General features: G+C 66.8%; 1 protein-coding gene across 3 annotated transcripts in view; it reads left to right on the plus strand.

The window, feature by feature from the left end:
- The window catches only part of LOC102059710 (microtubule-actin cross-linking factor 1, isoforms 6/7), a 36,509-nt gene extending 12,656 nt beyond the window's left edge, over nt 1–23,853 (plus strand). The window contains exons 1-39 of one of the 3 annotated variants that reach the window (XM_055703900.1): nt 2,461–2,793; nt 4,313–4,908; nt 5,488–5,658; nt 5,828–5,994; nt 6,970–7,129; nt 7,344–7,428; nt 7,854–8,095; nt 8,359–8,478; nt 8,668–8,775; nt 8,897–9,115; nt 9,336–9,539; nt 9,625–9,856; nt 10,037–10,263; nt 10,354–10,476; nt 10,865–10,966; nt 11,515–11,616; nt 12,322–12,477; nt 12,859–13,014; nt 13,793–13,990; nt 14,067–14,195; nt 14,347–14,517; nt 14,623–14,778; nt 15,090–15,296; nt 15,531–15,650; nt 16,000–16,169; nt 16,458–16,617; nt 16,893–17,090; nt 17,732–17,857; nt 18,220–18,363; nt 19,459–19,647; nt 19,996–20,110; nt 20,199–20,365; nt 20,820–20,982; nt 21,238–21,392; nt 21,473–21,547; nt 21,956–22,073; nt 22,326–22,513; nt 22,594–22,714; nt 22,946–23,853. In XM_055703900.1, coding sequence (XP_055559875.1) covers nt 4,354–4,908; nt 5,488–5,658; nt 5,828–5,994; nt 6,970–7,129; nt 7,344–7,428; nt 7,854–8,095; nt 8,359–8,478; nt 8,668–8,775; nt 8,897–9,115; nt 9,336–9,539; nt 9,625–9,856; nt 10,037–10,263; nt 10,354–10,476; nt 10,865–10,966; nt 11,515–11,616; nt 12,322–12,477; nt 12,859–13,014; nt 13,793–13,990; nt 14,067–14,195; nt 14,347–14,517; nt 14,623–14,778; nt 15,090–15,296; nt 15,531–15,650; nt 16,000–16,169; nt 16,458–16,617; nt 16,893–17,090; nt 17,732–17,857; nt 18,220–18,363; nt 19,459–19,647; nt 19,996–20,110; nt 20,199–20,365; nt 20,820–20,982; nt 21,238–21,392; nt 21,473–21,547; nt 21,956–22,073; nt 22,326–22,513; nt 22,594–22,714; nt 22,946–22,992 — 6,246 coding nt within the window. In that variant the 5' untranslated portion in view covers nt 2,461–2,793; nt 4,313–4,353 and the 3' untranslated portion in view covers nt 22,993–23,853. Of the gene's footprint in view, nt 1–2,460; nt 2,794–4,312; nt 4,909–5,487; nt 5,659–5,827; nt 5,995–6,969; nt 7,130–7,343; nt 7,429–7,853; nt 8,096–8,358; nt 8,479–8,667; nt 8,776–8,896; nt 9,116–9,335; nt 9,540–9,624; nt 9,857–10,036; nt 10,264–10,353; nt 10,477–10,864; nt 10,967–11,514; nt 11,617–12,321; nt 12,478–12,858; nt 13,015–13,792; nt 13,991–14,066; nt 14,196–14,346; nt 14,518–14,622; nt 14,779–15,089; nt 15,297–15,530; nt 15,651–15,999; nt 16,170–16,457; nt 16,618–16,892; nt 17,091–17,731; nt 17,858–18,219; nt 18,364–19,458; nt 19,648–19,995; nt 20,111–20,198; nt 20,366–20,819; nt 20,983–21,237; nt 21,393–21,472; nt 21,548–21,955; nt 22,074–22,325; nt 22,514–22,593; nt 22,715–22,945 lie in introns of those variants that run through there. The other 2 variants (XM_055703901.1, XM_055703899.1) reach the window with 2 other exon arrangements.
- Nucleotides 23,854–24,909: the final 1,056 nt, after the last annotated feature.

Here is a 24,909-nt window from a genome sequence, read left to right on the forward strand (position 1 = left end):
GCTGCCCCCTGCCCGGACACGTGCAGAGGCGTCCCTGCTGCCCAGACCCCTCTGCTTGCTGCCCACCCACCTGCCTGCAACCGGCAGAGCACTGGCGTGTCCTTCCCCCAGCCTCGGGCCAGCACAGGCCACCAGCTCCCACCACCCCATCTACGCTAAGCCACGGCGGGAGCACCCGTGGTGGGGGCTGCCCTAGCCGGCCCCCTCCTCGCCGCCCTGCAAACAGTCCCTCGCCGGCTCCTTTTGTTCCGGGCCTGGCCAGCACACGGGCTCCCTCCACACACATGACAGCACAAACTGAAAGGGCCATTCATCGCGGCCTCGGCGCAGACAAAGCCGAGGCCGAGGAGAAACCCACCCCACTCCCGGGATCTGAGGCTACGGATTCCAGCCGACTGCTCTCGCCCGGTGCCCCGCACTGGGCTCCCTCTGCCTGGGGCGCCCGTGCCTACCCCAAGCCCGGTACCTGGGGCTGTGGAGCGTGCCAGGCGAGCTGCCGGCAGGCGCACAGGGCAGGAGGCAGCCAGTTGCTCTGCTGAGGGAGTCAGCTTGTTGCCCCCCTGCCCAGTCCCTGCCACGTGGGGTCCCAGATAGGTGCTGTGGGGCACCCAGGGTGCTTTGCCAGCATGGTGGCTGAACCCAGGGGTCCCAAGGCTGGTGCCTGCTTGCCGTGTGGCAGCAGGGAGGAGCGTGGTAGCTGCACTGCTGGAGGGGGTGGCTGCTCCAGGGGGCTCAGGGTGGCAGGCAAGGGCAGCAGCCCCCCAGGTCAAGCCCGCTGGTGCTCAGTGGAGCAGCATGTTCCCCAGCACACTGGCACTGGCACCTGATGATGCTCAGCACCATCAGTGAGGGCTAGGTCCCACCTGCTTGGCCCCTGGGTCAGTTGGGGATGCCCAGAACCCCCTGAGGGAGCTGGTGCCTGGGCAGGGCACCCACGCACAGATCCAGCGCTAGGTGCTGAGCTCCCAGCTGTGGGCATTGGGAAGGTGCCAGAGTGGAGCGGTGAAGATGGTGCAGTGCCATAGGAGAGCCTGGGATATGCTAATTCCCTGCAGCATCTCCAGCAGCAGAGCAGACAAAGCCCCCGGCCCCTCCGCCTGCTGCTTTCAGGAGACCCCAAGGGAGCCCCATCCATCAGTGCAGCGCGACACTCCTTGCAGCGGCCCCTGGGCTCCCCGGGGCCCGGTGAGGGGCACCCACTCCTTTGTGCAGGGCAGGACCCCCCACCCTAGAGGGCCTCTCTTGCTGGCTGTGGGGCCACTGTGTCAGAGCTGGGTCCAGGCAGGCTGAGGATGGGGCTCACACCACATACCCTGCGAGCAGGAGCAGACCCCCCCCCGCCGGCACCTCTGGCAGCCCCTTGCCCACCCCCCTCAGGCTCTCCCACACTCAGGGCAGGGGCAGAATGGGGTCCCTGAGCTCAGGCCTGGGGGACCCTGGCTTGCGGGGTGTGGTGGGCAGTAGCATCTCTCAGCCCTGTCCAGCCGCCGTGTCCCTGCCATGTCCCACCGAGCCTGGCTGAGGACACCCAGCACCTGCAAGAGCTCTGGGGAGCAGGGCTGTGCCCCCTCTGCGGCCGCAGCAGCCTGCTGAGACTCTGGCTGGCAGCACCAGGACTGGAGGGGCTGGAGCCAGGTGGGGGGCCAGACACAACAATATGCCCCGGAGGGGTGCAACCCCAGAGCCAGAGGGGCTGGGCTGCCGTGGGGCTGTGCCACTGTGGTGCTGTGCTACTGTGGGACTGTGCCTCTGTGGTGCTGTGCCTCCGTGGGGCTGTGCCACCGTAGTGCTGTGCCTCCGTGGGGCTGTGCCACTGTGGTGCTGTGCTACTGTGGTGCTGTGCCTCTGTGGTGCTGTGCCTCCGTGGGGCTGTGCCTCCGTGGGGCTGTGCCACCGTGGTGCTGTGCCTCCGTGGGGCTGTGCCACCGTGGGGCTGTGCCACTGTGGTGCTGTGCTGCCATGGGGCTGCAGGTGCAGACACGCCGGGGATGCAGTGGGTGCACAGGTCCGGGGCAGCACAGCTCGGTGCGGGAGCAGGTGCCGTTGGCAGTGGCGGTGCCAGTGCTGGTGCGGGAGCAGGTGCCGGTGCTGGTGCTGGTGCCGGTGGCGGTGCCGGTGCAGGAGCAGGTGCCGTTGGCAGCGGCGGTGCCAGTGCTGGTGCGGGAGCAGGTGCCGGTGCTGGTGTTGGTGCCGGTGGCGGTGCCGGTGCGGGAGCAGGTGCCGGTGGCAGCGGCGGTGCCGGTGCCGGTGCCAGTGGCGGTGCGGGAGCAGGTGCCGGTGGCGGTGCCGGTGCGGGAGCAGGTGCGGCGGTGGCCGGTGAGGGGGGGCCGGGCGGCGCGGGGTGGGCGGTGGGAACCGCGCTGCTCCCCTCCCCCTGCCCGGGATGGCTGCGAGTCCCCGGGGGTTTCCCCGGTAACGGCGCCGTTCGGCGCGCAAAGAGTTAACGCGGGCGGCCGCATTGTGCCAGCGGGGGGTGCGGCGGGGTCACCGAGCCGAGCCGAGCCGTGTCGGGGCAGTGCCGAGCCGAGCCGTGCCGTGCCGTGCCGCAGGGTCCCGCCCGGTGCCGCCCCGTCCCCCGGGCGCAGTGCACAAAGGCGGCGGCGGGGCCGGGGCGGGGGATGCCCGGGCGGCGGTAACGGGGAGAGGCGGGGGGGGCCCAAGCCCCGAGCCCCGAGCCCCGCTCCGCTCCGCCGGCTTGTCCCCCGCCATGGCCCGGCGGTGCGGCGGGTAGCGGGGGCGGCGGAGCCCCCCCGGGCCGGCCCCGGCCCCATGGACGCCCGGCTCCGCCGAGGGGTGAGTGCCCGGGGCGGGGGGCGCTGGGGAGGCTCCGGGGCGGGGCGGGCGGGGGGCTGCGGGCAGGGCAGCCCGGGGCTGGCGGCCGGCGGGGGAGAAGCCCGGGGTGCCCCGGCAGCGGTGGGATGTGTGGGGGGTTTGACTCCCCGGTTCAGCCCGCGCCTCCCCCGGCGCTGTGGCTCCTCCACCCGTGCTGCCCCGTGGGAGCCCGTCCACGCAGGAGGGTTGTGGGGGGCCAGGGCAGGGGCGTGATGCCACGCGTGGGGCCACACCGGCTCGGGGGTGCGGGGTCTGCTGCCTGCTGCAGCCGCGTGTCAGCACGTACGATGCCCTGCTGCACGAGGATGGTCCCTGTGGCATGTGCCACGGTGTGCCACGGCGTGTGTGTGATTGCTGGCCAGCGCTCCGGCCACGCAGGAGTGTGCACCCTGGGGTGTCCGGCCGCTGTGGGTGCGTGGGGCAGGCTGGCCCGTGTGCTCCTGGGCCACAGCTGCGTGTCGTGTGTAGCCCCGTGGCCGCAGGTGTGCGTTGGGGTTTGGGGATCTCTGCCAGTGGCCCGGTGTGCAGCAGAGCAGGGTGTGATGTGTGGTGTGCATGTGGCCCCAGGTGCGTGGGTGTGGAGGGTGTGCAGCGCTGCGTGGCCCTTGGGTGGGTGCCCCCAGCACCCCGGCCCACGCCGGCAGTGGGATGCCCAGCCAGAGAGGTGTGATGCCCAGTGTGGAGTGTGGGTGCACCGTGCCAGTGTGGGTGCGTGTGAGTGCACGTGGGGGTGTGTGCGTGTGCACATGGGCACAAGGGTGTGCACCCAGCGCTGGGCGTGAGGGCTGGGCACTGGCAGCGGTGGGTCTGGGTGCGGGCAGGCGCTGCGGCTGCAGCCAGGCTCTGGCAGGGGGCTGGCGTGGGAGGGTCCTGCTGGGTGGCGCGGGGGGATTTATGGCTGCGGCAGGGCTGGCAGGGTGGGGAGGCTGCCTCCCTGCCTGGGCGGGTGGGTGGGTGCTCCCAGACGGATGGCCCCCAGCCCCGCTCCCCCCAGCAGGTCCCCAGGCCGCCTTTGTCAGGCCCTGCAGACAGATGGCTCTTTTCTCCCAGCTCTGCTGGCCTCTGAGTTAATCTAATGGCACAAAGCGATGCCGGTCAGGAGCATCTGCTTGTCTGCCGGGTGCCCTGCGCTGCTTCCCGGTACCCTTCATTTACATGCCTGCTGACGAGACGAGACGCGCGCCTGACGTGCAGGGCCGTACGCCCCGCCATGAACCCCTTGGGGTCCCCTCCTTCCACTTGGTCCTGGGTGACGGCCAGCGCCTTGTCCCTCCCTGTCCCCAGGGCCCCGGCTCTCCGTAGTACTTTGTGGGGGGAGGGGGCTGGGAACCCCCAAAGCCCGTGCAGGAATTTGGGCAGCACCAGCAGCCATCCGAGGCAGAGGCACAGCTGGGAGCAAGGGCAGGAGAGGATACAGGGTCCAGGCACCGTGCAGCCCTGCCGTGGCTCCGGTAATGTGCATCCTCCTGGCTTGTTTCAGGCCGGGATTTGAGGCGGGGGCCCGGCGCCTGTGCCCATGCCATGGGGAACTCGGTGAGCCGGCCCAGCTGCCTGGGCGAGAAGAGCCGGCGGTCAGAGGAGCTCCTCCGGGAGCCGCAGCTCCGGGACCTGGGGCTGGACGTGGGGCAGCCGCCCACCAGGAGCATCGCAGAGGCTTGGCTGGGGCCACCGGAGAAGCCACTGGTGCCAGTGGAGAACGGCTGGAGCCCGGTGCCCAGCGCCAGCTGGAGCCGGCCGGGCAGCCCCGTGCTGAAGCGCAGCCAGTCAGAGATGGCGGTGCAGAACGGGAGCACGGCCTGCATCCCGCTGAAGGGGCAGGTGGGGGGTGCAGCCTGGACCCCACCCCGGGCCAGTGCCCCCCGGAGCACCTGGTCCTGGAAACCTGTCACCACCCGGGAAGTGACGGAGGTGACGGAGGTGACTGAGACCATCGTGACAGAGATTGTGGAGGTGACCGAGTACCCGGCTGGCGAGAAGGGTGGGGAGCCCCTGGTCACCCGGACCGTCACCGTGCTGACGGAGCGTGCGGGGGAGCTCGCGGCTGGCAGCCGCGCTGGACACACGGATGCCGTAGAGGTGACTGTCGGGCAGGGACCCTCGCTGTGGAAGACGCTGTGCCAGTGGGGCTGCTCTGCCAGCACAGTTGTCTCCGTGAGCGAGTCTTGGCTTTTGTCTCTCTTGGCTTGGGCTCATGTGGGGCTGTGCGCTCCCGCCGCTCTCCTGTGCCAGGGGATCTGCGGCCGGGGCATGCGGCCCTTGATGCCCTGATGTGGGCCCAGCTGGCAGCACCCCCCACCTCATTGCTTTGGGGCATCTGGGTGCCAGAGGATGAGACAAGCCCCCTCCTTTCTGCTGCGGCTGATGGGGGATGTGTGTCTGCAGGGGGTCCGCATGGCACGAAGCCCTGGCTTTGCGGAGCCCTGCGGGCAGTGCCCGGTCCTTCTGCCCTGAGGAGGAGTGCAGGTCTGCAGAGAGCCCATCCCCACACAGCCCTGCCGATGGGGCGAGCAGGGGTTGTGGGGGGATGCTGGGGAGGACCTGTCCCCCGCATCACCTCCTGGGCAGGGCATGGTGGGGAGGGGCATACCCCAGCCCCACAGCTGCCCCATGGCTGCCTCCTGCCCAGCCAGGCGGCTCAGCCACCTCTCTCCCCAGGTGTCCCTGCGGGCCGTCCCAGTCCTGGAGGAGTTGACGGGCACAGAGCGAGCCCAGGACACACTGGAGTGCCTGCTGGCCTGGGTGGCGGACATGGAGGAGCTGGTTAGCAACCAGAAGCCACCCTCAGCAGAAGTGAAGGTGGCGAAGGCCCAGCTGGAGGAGCAGAAGGTCAGCAGATCCAGGCTGGCGTGTCCCACCCACGCTGCTCTCCAGCCAGGGATTAGGGGGCCGGGGGGCAGAGCGGCTGTCCCAGGGCTGCTGATTCTCCAGGCTGTGCCGAGGTGGCGTTGGAGGTAGGGGGGTCCCCAGCACAGTGCTATGCCCCACTGCCTTGCAGCTCCTGAAGCGGCTGCTGGAGGAGCGGAGGCCACGGGTGGAGCTCTTCCTGCAGGACAGACCTGGGCCACCAGCGCACGGCTCTGACACGGCGGTGCCTGAGGAGAATGGCAGCCTCTCTGGCCTTGGGGAGAAGTGGGGCAAGCTGATGCAGGAGGCTGAAGCCAGGTGGGTCAGGGCTGAGATCTTCATCAGCTGGGGTGGCAACCCCCTCCCTGCCTGCACGGGCTCTCCCAACAGCTGGCAGTGGGGCTATGGTGCTGTGACCCCCCTGCCATCCCTGTGTGTAGCAGTGGCATGCTCTGCCGGGCTTCTGCCAGGGCTGCCCTGGCAGAGGGACTGTCCCCATCCCACTCACACCAGGGCTGCACCGTGCCCTGCAGACTGTGCTGCCTCCAGCTGTGTGTGGTGCAAGGTTGGTCCCTGCAGCCTCTGTGGTGCTCTGCCAGCCAGGGATGCACCATTGCCTCACAGCAGCGCCCGGCCCTCCCCGCTGCCCGCAAGGGGCTCGGTCTGGAGCGGTTCAGGCCGGCACTGTGCAGGGCGGTGGGTGACAGTTCTGCTTTGGGGCAAGCGCTTGCCATGCCTCTTGCCTGCTTTCCTGGCCCTGAGGTCAGCAGGTTTGTGGCTCTATGGCTGCTCCAGCATGAGGCTGTGGAGCATCAGGGCAAGAGCTGGCCCTTTGCTGCAGGAGGCAGGGGAGCTTGCTGGGGTCTCGCTGGGCTTGGAGCGGAGCGGCACGGCCAGGTGCCCCAGTGTGGCCATGCCAGCGCTCAGCCTGGTTGGCAGGGTGATACCGGGGCAGGGAGGTCCTGGACAGGTCATGGAGTAGAGCCGGGGCTGGTGCAGCCGGGCAGGGGCTGCCTCCTCCTGCATCCCTGTGTCCTGTGTCCCTGCTCAGCCCAGGGCATCTGCCACGTGTCCTTGGAATGCTCGTGGTGCTGCCTGGGCTGAGCAGAGGGATGCTGGCCTCGCCTCCCCCCTTGCATTCAGGGTGGGAAGTTTTGGGGTGGGGAGCACAGGGCAGGGGGACCCTGGATGTGGCTGTCGGCCACCCAGCCCCAGTGCCAGGGGGAGAGGGGGCTTTGGCCCCTGGAGCCAGGGGCTGTGCCCTCCCTGGCTCACCCAACCTTCCTGGCACAGGTACGGCCACCTGGAGCGGATCCTGCCGGCAGCACAGGGCTTCCAGGAGGCTGTGGACTCCTTCCAGGAGTGGCTTGGCACCACGGAGCGGCAGCTGGCTCAGCTTTGGCATGCCAATGGCTGCGTCAGCCGTGTGCAGGACGCCCACCGGCAAACCCAGGTCGAGGCTGGGCTGAGTGCTGGGTGGGCTCGGGCACCTGCTGCAGCACAGGGTGGGGGGCGTGAGTGGGGCTCAGTGGGGCAGGGGAAACCACGAGCGGGGCCATGGGGAGGTCTGGGGTTGGCGGTGGGGACGGGAGGCATGCCAGTGGGTGCAGTGGGGATGTGCAGGGTGATGTCTGCGGCAGCCGCTGCCACGGGAGCCTCTTGCCCAGGTCCTCTGCGAGGAGATTCGTGAACGGCTGGGAGAGCTGGATGGTGCCCTGGAGAGCGGGCAGCGGGTCCTGGAGATGGTGACAGGCGAGTGGGGTTGGCTGAAGTGGTGGCTGCAAGGTCGGGACCACAGGATGTGGGAGGGAATGAGCACAGCGTGCTGCTGCTGTGCTGGCACCAAGGCATGTCCTGGGGAGGTGGCAGCCCACACCAGTGAGGGGACACCTGGTTCTGGGTGTCTTTGGGGCCCTCTGCTCCCCACCGGGTGCTGCTGGCAGCTGTGGGAGGACAGTGTTGTGTGATGGACGTCGGGTAGAGAGGGGCCAGGGGTGTGGTGGGAAATTTTGCCTCCAGTGGGGATGAGGGACTGGAGCTGGGTCCAGGAGAAGCAGGGCAGGGGCAGGCACAGGGGAAGATTGGACAGAGTGACTGTCATGGGGGAGGAAGGGCATCAGTGCTGCAGGTCCCCGGCTGCAGCAGCGCTGATGCTGGCTGCACTGCTGCTGCCGCAGGGGAGGAGGCCCAGCTGGCACAGGAGAAGATGGAGTCCTTGAGGATGCGGTATCTCATTGTGGGCCAGAGCAGTGCTGACACCATGCACCGGCTGGGGCAGACCCTGGAGGCCTCATCCCGTTTGGGCACTGCCCAGGAGGACCTGGCACTTTGGCTGGGCCGCATGGAGAAGGAGCTGGGCTCCTGGGACAGCCAGCACGGTGGCCAGGAGCCCCCGGTCAGCACGAGCGACAAGGAGAAGGTGCGGGACATGGGGCTCTGAGCAATGTCACCCTCTGCCCCCTTCACCCCTCCCTGGCTCCATGGCATTGCTGCCTGCAGCATGAGATGGGGGAGTTGGGTCTGGAGGGATGTGGCTGAATGGGCTGCACCAGGCTACAGCAGGAGGTCCGGTGCTAACCAGCAGCAGACACACAGGGGGTAGGGGGTCTGTGTCCCGGCAAGGCTGCCCTGGTACGTGTGCTCTCCCTGCCGGCACATTGACAGGTCTCCTCCTTTCTGCAGTTCGAGCAGATCCTTGACTCCCAGCTTGCGCGCTTGGCTGGGCTCGGCGAGCGGCTGGAGGAGATCGGGCGGGTGCAGCTGGATGCCCAGGCCCTCCACTCGCAGCTCTCTGATCAGAAGGTGGGTCTGCAGTGCTGCTCTGGGCCAGGGTGCAACCCACTGGTACCCCAACGCCAAAGGGAAATCCCCAGGGACACTGGCATTGTACCCCTACTCTGCTGGGCTCCTGCACTGACCCCCCAGATCACATGCGCATGGATCTGCTGACGTCTCTGCAGGACCTGACACCCACCCACCTCTGTCTTCCAGCTGCTCTCTGCTGAGATCCTGCACCACCGGGGACTGGTGGAGCGTCTGCTCGGGATCTCAAACCTGCTGCTCCAGTCCTGCCCCGAGCCCCTGCGGCAGCACCTCCAGGTGAGCAGCTGTGCTGGGGCTGCACCCAGTGGGTGCTGGGTGGGATGCTGCCACAGCAGGGCCCCTTGCCCCAGGGGCCGGCCATGCCCCATGTCCCCTGGTGAGCTATCTGTCTTCACAGCCCTCGGTGCAGGCGCTGCGGGAGCGCATGGAACAGCTTTTCCTGCGCAGTGGAGCCTGCGCCGTGCAGCTGGAGCACGCCCAGACCCTGCTTGCCCAGTTCTCTGAGGCCCACGAGGAGCTGTTGCCCTGGCTGGAGGAGACACAGGTCATCGGGGTGCAGATTTCCCCCAACGCCATCAGCTATGAGGCCTTCAAGGAACAGCAGGCACTGCTGCAGGTGAGGGAAGATGGATTCAGCTGGGGCATGGCGAAGGTGAAGGCGAAGGCAGGGACGTGCTTTGCCATCCCACGGGGTTGGGAGCATAGGACAGAGGTGGCAGCACTGCAGGGACCTGGGTACATGCACAAGTACTGAGCCAGGGCAGCAGCACCAGGGCATGTCCCCGTGTGCCCTGTCCTGGACCTGCGTGTGCCCACAGCCTTTCCTCTGCCCTCAGTGCCTTCGGGAGGCCATTGCTGAGCACCGGCCCCTGATGGGGAAGCTGCAGCGTGTCTCAGCACAGCTGGTGGAGCTGAGCCCGGAGCAGGGCGCCCCATTCCAGCAGCGCTGGCAGGAGGCAGAGGAGCAGTACGGCTGCATCCGTGAGCGCGTGTGCCAGGCAGCTGCCCTGCTGGAGGATGCCCTGCCACGTTACAGCCAGGTACAGAGCCAGCACCAGGAGGGCTGGTGTTCCCTGAGGCTTCCCCTCAAGTGACCGGGCTCGTCCCCTCCTACACCTTCCCCAGCTGACTGAGCGCATGGACCTGCTGCTGGAGTGCCTGGAGCGGCTGCAGAGCCGCCTGCAGAGCCAGCCCTCCATCCGTGGTGATGCAGCCCACCTTCGGGAGCAGATCCGTGAGAACAGCCTGGCCCTGGGCGAGCTGGAGAAGCTGGGGGTGGCCCTAGAGACCATCCAGGCGCAGGGCAGCGAGCTGCTAGCCAGCATGCAGGCAGCAAACTCCGATGCTGCTGCCAGAGGTATCGGCATGGAGGGGCAGGCATGGCACCATGGGTGGGTGCGTGTGCATGGCCACGCGTGCCGACACACGGGCGTCCCAACGGGGCCGCGTCCCTGCTCGGGGCTGTGTTGGGGTGACTGGTCCTTCACAGCACTTCGAGGGTACCCAAGCTGAGCCCTGTCCCTCTCGTGTCCCGCAGGGATCCAGGAGCGGACGGCGCAGTTGCTGTCCCAGTGGGGCTGCCTGCGGGGCCGCTGCCAGGAGCAGGAGCGCTGGCTGCGGGAGCTGCTGGCGCTGGCCGACCGATTCTGGCATGGTCTCTCCGAGCTGGCCCTGACTCTGAGTGACACCCAGCAGCTGGTGCTGGGGCTGGAGGAGGCCGGTGGTGAGCCTGAGATCATCCGCACACAGCTCCGCACCATGCAGGTAGTGGCTGGGGAGGGGGCTTGGTGGGCAGCCCTGTGGCACAGGCAACCCCGTGGCACAGGCGGCACTGAGCCCCGTCCTGTCTTGCAGGCACTGCGGGAGGAGATCGACTCGCTGCAGGGTGAGCTGGACACGCTGGGCAGCCTGGGCGTGGAGCTGATGTCCTCTTGTGGGGACCCCGACAAGCCCGATGTCACAAAGAGCCTGGACGATGTGAGTGCCGATGGGTGTGGGTCCAGTGAGGGACGGGGTCCTGGGTGCGTGGGGAGGGTGCTTGTAGGGATGGGAGGTCCCTGGGGCGGTGCCTTAGTGGGATCCTGGAGAAGGGGCAGATGTGCCCCCAGACCCAATGTCCCCTGGATGTCCCGGGGCTGGGCTGGATGGAGGGTGGCTGTCCCAGGCTGCTGTGCCTGCACGAGGGACCGCGTGCCATTCCTCACACCCTGTACTGGTGCCTGCTGACCCCTGCGCGGTGCCACTGCCCCTTGCACCCCACACACTAGTGCCAGGCATGGTGCTGCTCACCCCCGTGTCCCGGACCCCTGACCCTCGTGCCCCTGACCCCCCGCGCGGTGCCGCTGACCCCCGCGCCCGGCCGCAGCTCTACTCCTCCTGGCACAGCCTGAACAAGGTGTGGACGGAGCGGTATGCCCGCCTCGAGGAGCAGCTCCAGACCTCTGTCAGCTACCAGGAGACCATGCAGGTGGGGTGCTGGGGGTTCGCTCGGGCAGACACCCCACATAGGGGCCTGCCCCGCAACCTGCATCGCCCTCCCGTTCCCACTTGGGGGTGTGAGGGGCTGTGGGGCCACCATGGTGGTCCCTGGGCATGGCTGAAGGCAGGACCTGGCAGTGGGGCCCGCAGTGGAGCTATGTGGCGGTGCAGGACTATCGGAGCATGGAGCTAGCTGAGCTATAGGGTCATGATGCTGCTATGGGTGGGGGGCTTGCTGGGGGGGATGGGCAATGGGGCGGGCTGTGCCCATGTCCTGGCCCAGTGTGGCATGCTCAAATCCCTCAGTGGGGCTGGGGATGGAGCACACCCCTGCCCTGTGCTCCAGCCCTCCTTGGGGACCACGGTGGGTACCAGCCCCACTCCTGGCCATGGAGCTGCAAAGCGCAGGGGGCAGCATGCCTGTGCCCCTCAGGACGCAGCTGGCATTGCAAGGCTGGCGTGTTTGGTGTGTGGGGACAGGGATGGGGGCTCAGGCCTCCCACCCTCCCTGACCCCATGATCTCTGTCTGTCCCCAGCGGCTCTTTGAGTGGCTGGACACAGCTGAGCTGCGCATGGCGGAGGAGTTCCTTGTCGGCGGGGACCTGGACCTGGTGCAGCAGCAGCTGGCGGAGCTGAAGGTGGGCTGTGCTGCAGGATGGGGCCCTGAGCCCTGGGGGCAGGCAGGGGGGCAGTGGCGAGGGTAAGCGGGATGGTTGGGGCAGCAGTGGGATGAAAGTGCGGCATGTTGGCCAGTGCCCCCATGGCACCTGTTCATGGTGGGCGCTGGGTGGCCAAGTCCCACCTGGGGTGGTCAAATCCTGCCCCTTGCCAAGACGCCCCAAGGGGCAGGGCTGCCTGCTTTCCATAAGGAGGAGTGCTGAGCCAAGGTGCCTGTACCAAGCTGTGCCGTGCTGTGCTGTGCCATGCCAAACAGTGCACTGCATGTCACACCCAGCTCTGCCGTTTCATGTCATGCCATGCCATGTCATCCTATGCCATGTTGTGCCAAACCAGACCACGTTCTGCCATCCCGTGCTGTGCTGTGCCATGCCAAACATGCAGTGCATGGCAGACCCAGCTCTGCCATGCCATGCTATTCCGTGCCAAACCAGACCCAGCTCTACCATGCTGTGCCACGCTGTGTTATGCCATGCCATGCCATTCTGTGCCAAACCAGACCATGTTCTGTCATGCCATGCTGTGCCATGCCAGACCATGCAGCTTGTGCCAGACCCAGCTCTGTGCCATGGCATGTCATGCCATGCTGTGCCATGCCTATTGATGTGGCAGATCCCCATCTCCATGTGTGGGGCTGGGGTCACCCACTCATTGCCATCCCACAGGAGTTCAAGAGGGAGCTCTACCAGTGCAAGGTTGACGTGGAGAGCCTGCGGCACCAGACCAGCCTGGGGGGCGCAGGGCAGGGGGACCCCCCGGCTCTGCTCAGTGACTTCCGCCAGCGCTGGGACCACCTGGAGGAGGAGATCGTCAGCCGCCAGGTGTGGGGGCCAGCCATTGCAGGGGCATCCCAGGCGTGGGGCAGGGCTGGGTGTGGGGCACTGCTGTCCTGGGCACGGGGGCTTGGGGGCTCTGGGAGGTGGTGGTGGCACCTGAGCTGTTGAGCACATCTGCCACTGGCGCAAGGCAAGAGCCATGGCGGTGTGGGTGCGTGGGGTGCTGTGTGGGTACTGGGTATGTGGGAGCTATGTGGGCGCATGGGGTTCCATGTGGGTGCTGGGTGTGTGTGGGGCCGTGCAGGCTCTGGGCACATGGTGCTCAGGGCACTGTGGGTGCATGGGGCCACACGGGTGCTGGGTGCGTGGTCCGGGCTGACATTGCTCCCACCAAACGGGTGCCCAATTCCACCCTTGCTGGGACAGCACCAGCTGGAGGCGGCTCTGCTGGGCCTGGGGCAGTTCCAGCACCAGCTGGAGGAGCTGCTGCAGTGGCTGTCCCGCACCGCCGAGCAGCTGCAGGGCCCGACACTGCTACGCCTCGACCTGCAGAGCTGTGAGATTGAGCTGGCCAAGCACAAGGTGAGGGCAGCGGTGGGATGGGGCTGCCCACATGGTGCATCCTGGGCTGCTCTGACAGCCAGGTGTCTGTGTGGGGACATCTCACCCAGGGGACGTGGCACAGTCTTGCTGTGGGGCCACAGCCTGGTCCCATTGCACAGGAGGTCCTGGTCGTGGTCCTCCTGCTGTGGGGATGCATCCTGGCTGCAGGGTGCTACCCAACCCCCACCTCCTGGCACTGCCACCGAGCCCCAGGGCAACAGCGGCCGGGTTGAGCAGGCTGTGGCTTGAGGTGGGCGGCGTGAGAACGCGTCCCCTCCCGCGGTGACAGCATGGAAGGAATGAGCTGTCTCCATGCCTGCCGGGAGGCGGCTGAGGCCACGGCCAGCCCAGAGCCGCTTCCCCTTGCCTGGGCACGCTCGTGCAGTGACGCAGGTGAGGTGCTGTGAGGTGCGGGCTGGCCCTGTGCCCAGAGGGGGTCACACACAGGGGGTGGCCTTGGTGTCCTCTGTGCCCTGTCATGGCAACCTCCCCACGAAGCAGCAATTTTGGTGCCTCACACCTGCCCCATGCCATGCTGAGGACAAGAGCCAAGGTGCTGGCTCTGGGGTATCCCTGGCTGTTGTCCTCCCCTGGCGTGGCACTTCCCAGACCCCAGCCCCGTGGGGCTTCTGGTGCCACGATGGCAGCATTGATGTGGGCAGCAGAGGTGGCCCAGGGTGAGGGGCTTGGCATGGCATAGCATGTGGGGTGCTCCCCGCCATGGCACTGCCTGTGATCACGGTGCCCCAATCCCCAGGTGCTGCGGAACGATGTGATGTCCCATGCTCACACAGTGCAGTCTGTCAATGAGGCTGGGCAGGGCTTGCTGCTCTCCAGCCTGGGGGAGAGCGTGGAGGGGCTCCAGCGCAGCCTGCAGCAGCTCAACCAGCGCTGGGACCTGGTGCAGAGCGAGACCGAGAGCCGCCAGCTGGAGCTGGAGAACAACCTCAGCCAGGTATGGGGCACTGCATGCTGGGGCTGCCCACCGTAGTGCTGCCAGGGGCAGTGCTGACCCCCTATGCCGCCCCCAGGTGCAGGACATCACGCTGGAGATCACGGAGCTGCTGCAGTGGCTGGAGCAGGTGGAGCTGCAGCTCTTCTTCTCCAAGCCGGCATGGGGCCACCCGGACACCACCAAAGAGAAGCTCACCGCACACCTGGTGAGCACCAGGGCTGTGCAAGACCCCCCCTGCACTGCAGGGCCATCCCTGAGTGTTCCTTGGGAGGTGTATGGGTGCCCCAAATCCGTCCCTGTCCCCATCCCTGTCCTTCGGGGCAGTGACCCCGGGGCTCCCCGCCACCTCTCGGCAGGAGCTATGCAAGGAGATGGAGTCCAAGCAGGAGGCATACAGTGGCGTGCGGGAGCGGCTGCAGCGGCTTCTGGCCTCCTATCGCGCCGGCCGGCCCTGCAGCACCGAGCACAGCCTCCGCATCCTGGAGCAGAAGTGGGAGAGCGTTCATGCCGAGGCCCAGGAGAGGAAGGTGTGCAGGGCAGGGGGTGTGCTGCCTGCCCAGGGGTGCTGACCCTGCCCCGGCTCTGGTAGCTGCGGGTGCCTGTCCCCATGAGCACCGTCCCCCTGCCTGCAGGAGCGCCTGTCCGAGGGGCTGACGGTCACCACTGAGTTCCACGGCACCATGCAGGACCTGCTGCGCTGGGTGGCTCACACGGAGGAGCTCCTCAGCTCCCCTGCACCACCCAGTTTCGTCCTGGACACTGTCACCGCGCAGATCCAGGAGCACAAGGCAAGTGAGGCTGAGCTGGTGCAGCGGCCTCCCGCCTGCTGCCCAGGTGTGCCCCCACGCTGCCCAGCACCGTGCCCTGAAGCTGGGGCTGATTCCCTGGGGCTGGGTCAGCCTCGAGGGATCCCATGTGGCGGCAGCAGTGCCAGCGGCATCGGCAGCAGCGATCTCCCCGGGCTGGCAACGGGACGTCTCTCCCTGCAGCAGCAGAGTGAGGCGGCTCAGCACCCTGTGCAGGTGCAGGCTGTGCTGGGAGGCTCCGCTCCTGTCCTGGGGCTGTCTGCATGCCCCCAGCTGCCTCCACTCTCCCACAGGCCCTGGTGAAGGAGGCGAATGCCCACGGGGAAAAGCTCAGTGGCCTGGAGGCTGTTGCATCTCGCTTGAAGGACTTCAGCAGGAAGCAGGATGGTGCCGTCATCCAGAACCTGGTGCTGACGGCCAGGGAGCGGCTGGGGAAGGTGCTGCAGCGAATGTCGGAGCGAGGGGCGGCACTGGAGGAGGCCCGCAAGCGCACCAAGCAGGTACTCAGCTGCTGTGCCAGGTGCCAGGGGATGCAGGTCCTGTGGGGAGCTGTGCTGGTGCAGGGGCCATGCAGATCCAGCTTGGGGACCATGCTGTGCTGGTCCGTGGCTTGTGCTGAGGTGGTGCACGGGCCATGCAGCCCTGTTGTGTGGGTGCTGTGGCTCTTTGCCCGGGTCGCCCTGGCCCTTCTTTTGCACACAAGAGCCCCTCTGCACCCCTCTTCTCCATTTCAGTTCAGCGAGTCCCGGCGGCTGCTCCTGGACTGGATGGACGAGGTGGAGCAGAGCTTGGAGGTGCCGCAGGACACTGCCACAAGCCAGGAGGAGATCAAGTGCCAGCTGGCTGAGCACAAGGTAGGGGGTCTGCCCCACTCCCCGGCCCTGCGGAGATGGGGAGGGGGTCCCAGCGGGCGTAGCTGCGTAGCTGTGGGCAGTGGGGAGCAGAGCTGGAGGGCTGTGGGGTGGCCAGGGAGGGGGCTCCCCAGCTCCCAGTGAGTCAGCAGTGCCCCGATGCACCCAGAGCTGTGGTGGTCAGATGCCTGTGGGGACACCTGGGGTGGGGAGAGCCCTCCACCGAGGGGCAGCAGCACTCCAAGCTGCCCCGCAGCACCTGGGGAGGCAGGAGTCTCCCCGCAGCCTGCCCACCCTGGGACCAGCACCCACACGCCGGGGGTCCAGGTGGGATCACCCCCTCTACCCATAGGCTTTCCAGAAGGTGCTGCGCTCAAAGCGGCCGGTGTATGAAGCCACGCTGCGGAGTGGGCGAGCGCTGCGGGAGAGAGCCCGTCTCCCTGAGGACCTGCAGCCGCTGGAGGAGCTGCTGGGGGAACTGAAGGAGCGCTGGGATGCGCTGTGCAGCCGGGCTGTGGAGAGGTGAGGCTGGGATGGCACGGGATGGCACAGGATAGGGTGGGATGGTCCCAGATGGTGTTGTGGCATTGCCCTTCCTCCTTGTGTATCCCACTCCCTGCTTTGGGACCCCTGCCCCAGCACCACAGGGCTCTGGCTGTGTTGGGTGCAGCTGGGATCCACCCCTGGCCATAAGTGAGCCCAGGCACTTACAGCCACGCTGCTGGGCTCCCCATGGGGCGGCTGTTCCTGGCACCGCGGCGCTGAGTGGCACTGGGGCACTGCTGGCATTGCCTGCACCCGTCCTTGCAGGCAGCACAAGCTGGAGGAGAACCTGCTCTTCTCGGGCAAGTTCACAGATGCGCTGCAGGCTCTCATGGACTGGCTGTACCGGGCCGAGCCGCAGCTCAGCGAGGATGTGCCTGTCGGAGGGGACCGGGACCTGGTCAGCGACCTGATGGACAAGCACAAGGTGGGTGTCCCCAGCCACGTGGGGAGGTCCCTGCCCTTCGTCGGCCCCTGGGCAGCCCCGGGCTCTGCACCAGCCCTGCCCACCGTCCATCCTGGGGCAGGAGCCGGGCACAGGATGGGGCTTTGCCCACCGGAGCAGCCCCAGCTTTACCTGAGCCTGCGCTCCCAGTCCTTGGGGCAGTGCTGGAACACCCCATGTACCCCACTTAATGGGCCAGGCAGGGTGCTGGCTCCCTCCTCAGCATCTCCCACCCCATCCTGCCCTCCCCTGCTTAGGTCTTCCAGAAGGAGCTGGGCAAGCGAGCCAGCTGCATCAAGATGCTGAAGCGCTCGGTGCGGGACCTGACCCGTGGCAGTAGCAGCGTCGATTCCCAGTGGCTGCAGAAGCAGATGGAGGAGCTGAGCACCCGATGGGACCTGGTCTGCAAGCTCTCCGTCTCCAAGCAGGCTCGGCTGGAGGCCGCACTCCGGCAGGTGAGAGCCAGCTGAGCCAGTGGGGTGGCAGGGGGGCAGCAGCTGGTCCTGAGTGGAAAAGTCAGGGCTGCAGCTGGTGCATCCTAGTGGGAAGGCTCTGCAGGCAGCCCTGGGCATGTGGAGTGCCCGGGGCTGTGTGTGGCTGTGCTGTGGGGTGCTGCATGGGATGCCCAGGCTCTGCGTGTGGCCGAGCCGCAGGGTGCTGCATGGGGTGCCCGGGCAGTGGGTGGCCGTGTGTTGCAGGGTGCTGTGTGGGGCTCTGTGTGGCTGTGTTGCAAGGTGCCGTGGCCGGGTGCCAGGCTGGTGCCTGTTGTAAGTGTGCCTGTGTGTGGGGTGCCCGGGGCAGGACGGCTGCACGTCGCAGGGTGTGCTGCTCGGTGGGGAGGTACTTGAGTCCCAGGTGCCAAGCTGGGGTGAAGAGCATCCTCTCTGTCCTGCTGTGGGGTTCGAGCTGGGCTGGCAGCAGCTTTTTCTCAGGGGCCTGGAGCTGCACAGTGAGCTGCCAGTGCTGGGTACTTGTCTGGCCCTGGGCAGGAACAGCAGCTGCAGGGCTCGAGGTCTGGCTGGGGGGCTCAGGGGCTGGGACCTAGGGCTGCAGCTACAAAGTGGGTGCTGAGCAGGTCCCTGGCTGTCCATGGCAGGCAGAGGAGTTTCACACCCTGGTGCACTCCTTCCTGGGTCGCCTCTCCGAGTCAGAGAAAACCCTCAAATATGGTGTCTTCCCCGAGGAGGAACTGGCTGTACAGGAGTGCCAGAACCAGCTGCAGGTGGGTGCCTGTCCCCACCAGCCCCCACCTCCAGGTTGGCTCCATCCTTGCCCTGGGACATCCTGTTGCTGGGGTCAACTAGGACATTGAGAGAGTGTGGGGTGCACCACGCTGAGACATGTTGGGTCCCATCACACCAAGACATGGGATTTGGGGCACGAAGCACCCTGAGGTGTGGAGATTTGGGGTCCTCAGCACCCCATGCAAAGACAGCTATGCTCAGGGAATGTGCCCGCTCAGCCCAGTGCCCTTGCCCTGCCTTTGCACCCATCTGGGTGGAGGCTGGTCCCTGGAGTGCTGGAGGGTGCAGTGGGGTGCAGGGAGCTAAGACCCGGCAGTACCACAGTCTGTGCACCCTGCAGGAGCTGATGAAGTCCCTGCAGTGCCAGCAGCTGGAGCTGGAGTGCATCACCTCACTGGGGGAGGAGATCCTCTCCACCTGCCATCCGGACTCTGTCATCACCATCAAGTCCTGGGTCACGGTCGCCAAGAGCCGCTTCCAGGAGGTGAGCAGGGCACCCCTTCTCCATCCCTCCCTGGGCGGGGAGCAGATCTGCACCCGTGCCTGGGACTAGCACAGCCTCCCGCCTTTCCCACCGCCGGTGCCTCTTTGTCACAGCCCTCCTGACTGGTGCATTGTGAGGGGCTGGGAGTGCTTGGTCCCATCCCTGGCCGACACATACGGTCTTGGTCTTGCCAGTGACCAGCTGGCTCTTGCTTGGCTCCTCTTGGCCTTCCGTGAGCTGCTGGGATGTACTGCCCCTGCCAGCCCTGCTTGCCCATCCTGGGGCCATGCCGGGGGTCACCAGGCACCTCTGCAGTTCCACCTGTGTGGTGGTGGCTCACTGCTGTGTGATGGCAGATGCCATGCAGCCCAGGCAGGGAGTCCCCTAGGAGCAGTGTCCTGAGGAATCCCCATCCCAGACTCCGCTCCTGCAGTGGCTTGGAGGCTCGCCCCAGCCATTGTGGGTTTGCAGGTGAGAGTGCTCCTGGCTCCCCCTGAACGGGTCTGACAGGTTCAGCCGATCCCTCGACCTCATCTACACAAAGCCCTTAGTGAGCAGAGATTTTTGGTATCTGATCTGGATCTGCCTTGGGGTCTGGCCTCCCTCAGGGCTGCTCTTCTCACCCCTCACCTGGATAGCAAGGATGTGGCCCAGCCCCGCTGTGAGGGTAGCCACCACGTCCACTGAGGCACAGACCTGGGTACTGGCACGTTCAGCCACTGTCTGCAGGGACATACCAAGGACTGGTGCTCAAAGCAGCGGCAGCAGCACCCCAGAGCTGCAAAGGCCCCTCAGCAGATGAGGGGCAGCACTGGCAGCCCTGCAGGAACTCGGGCCTGCCCCATGGTCACGGGTGGGCCATGGAGCCCCCATGTCCCTGCCCCATAGTCACTGGGGCTGCTGCCCGGGGGTCTGTGTGCCTGCCCCATGGCAAGGGTGGGCCAAGGCTCCCCGTGCAGAGACTCGTCCCCACTGAAGCAATGGCCCTGGGATGCCCGCTCGGGGCTGCAGGCGCTGGGGTCCATAGCAGGGCAGCTGGCCCCGTGCCCCCCGCTGCCAGCCCCCGTGGCCCAGCTCCCCTGGCCATGCCCACAGGTGCTGAGCTGGGCCCAGCAGCAGGGCGAGCGGCTGCAGGTGCAGACGGCCAGCCTCGCGGCCGAGCGGGAGGAGATGGCCCAGCTCATTGACTGGATCACAGCCGCCGAGGAGGCGCTCAGCCTGCGGGACCAGGAGCCGCTGCCGGAGGAGGCTGAGCAGCTGGAGGAGCTCAATGCCCAGCACACGGTAAAGGACCCTGCGCCGGGGGCTATGCTTGTCCCCCCTAACCTGCGTGGCCCTGGGCAAACACTCAACCCAACCAAGGACTTTCAGGTGCACCAGGCTGAGGCTATGGGTGCAGCTTCTGCATGCAGCCGTGATGTGGAAGCACCTTTCAGGCGTGGCAGCAGCCACATCCCAAGCCCACTGGGTCTGTGGCAAGGACTGCTGATGCAGGAGGGTCCTGGGGAGGGGGAAGAAGGGCTGATCTGTGGGTGACTGTGCTCCCAGCTTCAGCCCCCTACCCCAGCTGTGCTGGCAGGGCATGCCTAGGGGACATGCTGGTGGGCACTCAGCGCCAGTGCTCTGTGGCAGGTCTTCATGGAGGAGCTGAACCGTAAGCAGCCTGACGTGGAGAAGGTCACCAAGAGCTGCAAGCGGAAGCTGGCCACGGAGCTGGGCCCGCCAGCTGCACGCCGGCTGGCCACACGTAAGGATCCCCCCGCCTTGCCCCCTGTGCTGCACCATGCCCTGGGACCCATGGCTGTGCCCTCACCGCATGTCTTCGCTGGCTGCAGGGCGCCGCAGCACAGGGAAGGCACAGGGCACACCGGTGGTGCCGCTCGGGGGGCTAGAGCCCCAGACACCCCTCATGGCCCAGCTCCTGCACCGCTGGCAGCAGCTCTGGCTTCTGGCCCTGGACCGGCAGTACCGGTTGGAGACAGCCCTGCAGCACCTGCGAGAGGTAGGGGCAGCCCTGGTGGTTCTGCAGCCCCAGGTGGGTGTGGACAGCTTGTCTCACCTTCTGCTGGTGGGAGCCTCTGGCCTTGGGTCAGATGCTGGTGGGGAAGGTCCTCAGGGTCAGTGGGATGGAGCAGGCATCTTCCCAGATCCCGTCCCTGCAGCTGGGAGTCCTGGTGCATCCCTGTGGGCTGGGGTGAGTGCACCCCTGAGAGCCAAGAGCCAGCTGCTGGAGCCAGCGCTTCCCTTTGCAACCCAGAGCTGGGCTCCTGGGCAGAGAGACCCCCCTGCCAGCCTCAGTGGTGTCAGGGCTGGGAGCAATCCGGCTGCATGGCAGCGAGGCTGAGCCTGAATGTGGGTCCTGCGAGGGGCATAGCACGGTCACCCAGGCTGACATGATGGGGGTTTAGGGGGGTCTGTCCGGCTGGTGCGTTAATTCCTGTCTGTGCCTCTCCGAGCTGGAGGAGTTTGCTCACTTTGACTTTGGGGTCTGGAGAAAGCGTTACATGCAGTGGATCAGCCAAATGAAGTCCCGTGTCCTGGATGTTTTCCGAGGCATCGACAGGGACCAGGATGGGCGCATCAGCCAGCGAGAGTTCATCGAGAGCGTCCTCTCCTCCAGTGCGTGCCCCCGGGGCTGGGCTGGGGTGGGCTGGGGCTGGCTCGTTGGGCTCCTGCACCCCACAGGGCTTCCCCCCTCCCTGAGAGCCTGGGAAAGGGCACTGTGGGGAGAGGGGGGGCAGTGCTGGCAGAGATGGGGAGGGACAGGGTCTGCCAGCCAGGATGCCCCTTGGAGGGGGCCAGGATTTGGTGCTGACACCAGCTAGCTTTGGTACAGGGGTGCACAAGGCATGGTGGTCCCCTTCCCCCCTGCAGAGTTCCCCACCAATGTCTTGGAGATGAATGCTGTGGCGAGCATCTTCGACATGAATGGTGACGGCTTCATCGACTATTATGAGTTTGTCAGCGCCCTGCACCCCAACCGGGACCCACTGCGCCGGATCGCTGACGCTGACCAGATCCAGGATGAGGTATGGCAGCAGGGCTGGGCCTGGGGCTGGGCAGGGTGGCGGGCCCCGCCGTGGGCCTGAGCCAAGTGTGCTGTCCCCAGGTGAACAGGCAAGTGGCCCAGTGCAACTGTGCTAAGCGCTTCCAGGTGGAGCAGATCAGCGCCAACAGGTACCGGGTAAGTGCCAACCCACACCACTGCTGCCACCTCCTGCTCTGCCACCATGGCCAGCAGCCCCCGTTCCCCAGCTGGGGTCCTGGGATTGCTCTGACACCTGTGCACAGCCTGCACCATGCAGACATCCCACAGCTCCCTCTGCGCTGTGACTCCCTGCCCCAGACCCTTTGCAGCAGTGGGGGGAGGGCACATCCCCGTGTCCCATGGCATCCCTGGCCACAGATGCTGCACACTGTGGCACAGCAGGAAGGGTAGTTGTGGTGGGAACGGAGGTGCCACAGGGGACCCAATGGGCTGGTGATGGGCAGATCTGGGTGCTGGTACCTGCTCTGGCACCCCCTCCCTGGCTCCCAGCCCTGCCAAACCCCACTGGCCCCTGCCTTGCCCTGACATCCCTCTCCCCCACAGTTTGGGGAGTCCCAGCAGCTGCGGATGGTGCGGATCCTGCGCAGCACCCTGATGGTGCGAGTCGGTGGGGGCTGGATTGCACTGGACGAGTTCCTGGTGAAGAACGACCCCTGCAGAGGTGGGTGTGGATGTCCCACACTGGGCATGGGGCACCCATGGCCAAGGGTCTGCAGTGGACTGAGGCCAGGAGAGCCCTGACGTTGGTGTGGTGGGCATCCCTGGGCCCAGGTGGGATATCTGTGGGGCCATGTGGGTCGGTGGTGTCCATGTGGGACACAGCGCACTGGGCTCCCCAGGCTCTCGCACTGCCCGGCCTGGGGCCGCAGGACCTCCAGCACCAGCCCCACTCACCACCTCTTGTCATCTCCAGTGAAGGGAAGAACCAACCTGAAGATCAACGAGAAGTACCTGTCCCCAGACGCCTTCGGGGCCGCTGCAGCTAAGTGTGCGGGGAACCAGTCGGCCCCTTCCTCCAAAGTGCTGTCCCCTAGCCGCTCCAACTCCAGCCTCAGCCTCTACAGCAGTGCCTCGGCCCCCAGCAGCCCCCTGGCCAGGAAGGTAAGGACTGGAGAGCCCCTCCAGAAGTCCTGAACCCCCCCAGCCTGGCCACCACAGGTGCTGACCCTCTCCCTCCCCAGTCGGTGCTGCGGAGGACGCGCTCCGGAGATCGGTGCCCCCGCTCCCGTGGCTCCCTGCTGCCTGACGGAGGTGAGCTGCAGTTCACCGCAGCCGAGGAGAGCCTGGCTGTGGCACCCCCAGGTGAGAGCTGTGCCACTGTGGGGGGTCCCCTGCCCGCCCTGGCCAGCCTGCTGCAGGCTGCACCTTGCTTGCCCCACAGGGCAGGGGACTGGGGGGCTGCGGGGGGCCGTTGGGCCTGGGGAAGCACAGAGTCAATGGGGTGATGTGGGACAGGGCAGTGGGGCTGTCCCCCAGCCCCTGGAGTGCCAGTGCAGGAGGGCATGCTGCTCCAGCGCTTCCATGCCCTTGCAGAGCCGCCGGAAGGGTCCCCGCCAGAGCGCTGCAGCCCCTGCCGCTGAGCCCCCCCAGCTGCCCACCCTACGCCCAGCACCCTTGGCCGGCCCCACTCAGGACTCTCCTCCCTGGCGGCTGCCCGCCCCGAGGCTGGAGGTTGGCAAAGCCGTGGCCATGCGCCCCAAGGGTCTCTGGCCCAGCGCTGCGGCCCCCCAAGTGGGCACCCACCTGCAAGGGCTGAGCTGTCTGTCCGTCAACGACTCCGCTGGGCCTGGCCCCAGCCTATATGCAAGCATCCCCTGACACACACCAAACCGCCCCTGGGCTCTGGCTGGCACGGCCCCATGCCCCACCAGGCACCGCGTGGGGGGCCAAGCCCCGGTACCCCCACTCCAAGCACCCGGGGCAGCTGCCGGCAGCATCCTGCAGCTGGAGGTCAGCCAGGGCTGCGGCAGCCCAGATGCTCCTGGGCTGGGCCCTATCCTTCTCCCCTAGGTTCCTGCGCTGTGGGGGTGACTGCTGGTGGCCCCGGGCACTTGGCATTGCTGGCGAGGGGGTCCCCTGTCCTGCCACCTGCATCCTGGTGGGAGGTGGCTGGGCTTGGTACCTGGGCACCAGGGCCCCTCGCTGGATGCAGAGCCCCGTTTCTGGTGCTAACCCTCACCCCTTGGGCCTTCGGTGTGTGCACACAGGGCCCCGGCTACAGCTGCCCCCACAGCCCCCGGCAGGGTTGGGGCTGCCACAGGCTGGGGGTCCCTCGTGCCTGTGCCCCCATCCCGCCTGCAGCACCCGTGGGTGGTGGGACCCCTGCCCCGCTGACGCATGCTCACGTCACCCTGCTAACCGGACAGCAGTAGAGCTGAATGTAACCCTGGCTGGGCACAGCCCTGCCAGCCACAATAAAGAGTAGGTTTCTTTTTCTATGAGCACCTGGGGCTTGCTGCAGTCTGTCAGTCTGTCTGTCTGCTCATCGCGGCTGCTGCGGCCAGGCGGTGCGGGGCCAAGTAGCATTGCCAAAGCTGATGCACATATGGCCCAGCATGGTGGCACGCAGTGGCCAGGGATGGCTGGGTGTGCCTCCAGCTGGGTGCCACCAGCAGACGCCTGGCGCCATGGCTGGCAAGCCCGGGGTGTTGCAGCGGGTGCCAGCGGGCACCACGCCGTGTTGCCTCCTTTCTGAGGAAAGCATTGCTGGGATTCCTGCTGTGCCCCAGCACCTCTGCCTGGGGCTGGGAGTCCACACCCACAGTGGGCAGCTCTGGGAGATGCCATGTCCCTGTCCCTGTGTGCTGGCTGCCCTTCTGCCACCCTGTAGCTCTGAGGGCACCGGCAGTGTCCATGCGGTCCCTGGCCAGCGTGGTCCCCTGTAGCACTGTGTCTGTCTGCCCGGTCCCATGCTGGCGCAGCTGGGGGACAGTTGGGATGGGGTATGGCTGCAGGTTGGGGTGGGGTGAGGTGTCTGGAGACACTGGCTGTGTCCCGACTCCAAAAGGTGGGGACATATTGTGTGCGGGGACTGTCCCCAGGTGTTGCAGCAGCATGGCCCTTGTGTACCAAGACCCCTGGGTACGAGGGCTGCTGCAGTCCTCTGATCTCCCCTGCGGGGCTGAGGCTTTGCAGGTTGCCTCCTCCCTTGTCTCAGTCCTGTTGGCTGGCTGACCATGCCTTCATGGATTTTGGTCCCATATCTGCACTGTTGTCCCCTAAAAATGTCTCCACGCTTTATTTTTTTTATCTGAATAAACACTTCTGTGTCAGAGAGTAGCCAAAGGAGGCCAGGTTTGGAAACACAGCAGAGAGCCTGTGCTGGGGCATGTCCCCATCCATGCACAGAGAAGCATGTGGGTTGAGGCCCCTCGCTCTGGCACCGCTGGCAGCCCCCTGAGAGCGGTGCTGAGCCCCGCCGCTCTCCACAGAGCAGAGCATCTGCCAACATGTCCTGGGATGGTCCGTGCAGCGCTGCCAGCACAAGCTGGGACCGC

Source organism: Falco cherrug, chromosome 3 (genome assembly GCF_023634085.1).
Source record: "Falco cherrug isolate bFalChe1 chromosome 3, bFalChe1.pri, whole genome shotgun sequence".
NCBI lineage: Eukaryota > Metazoa > Chordata > Aves > Falconiformes > Falconidae > Falco > Falco cherrug.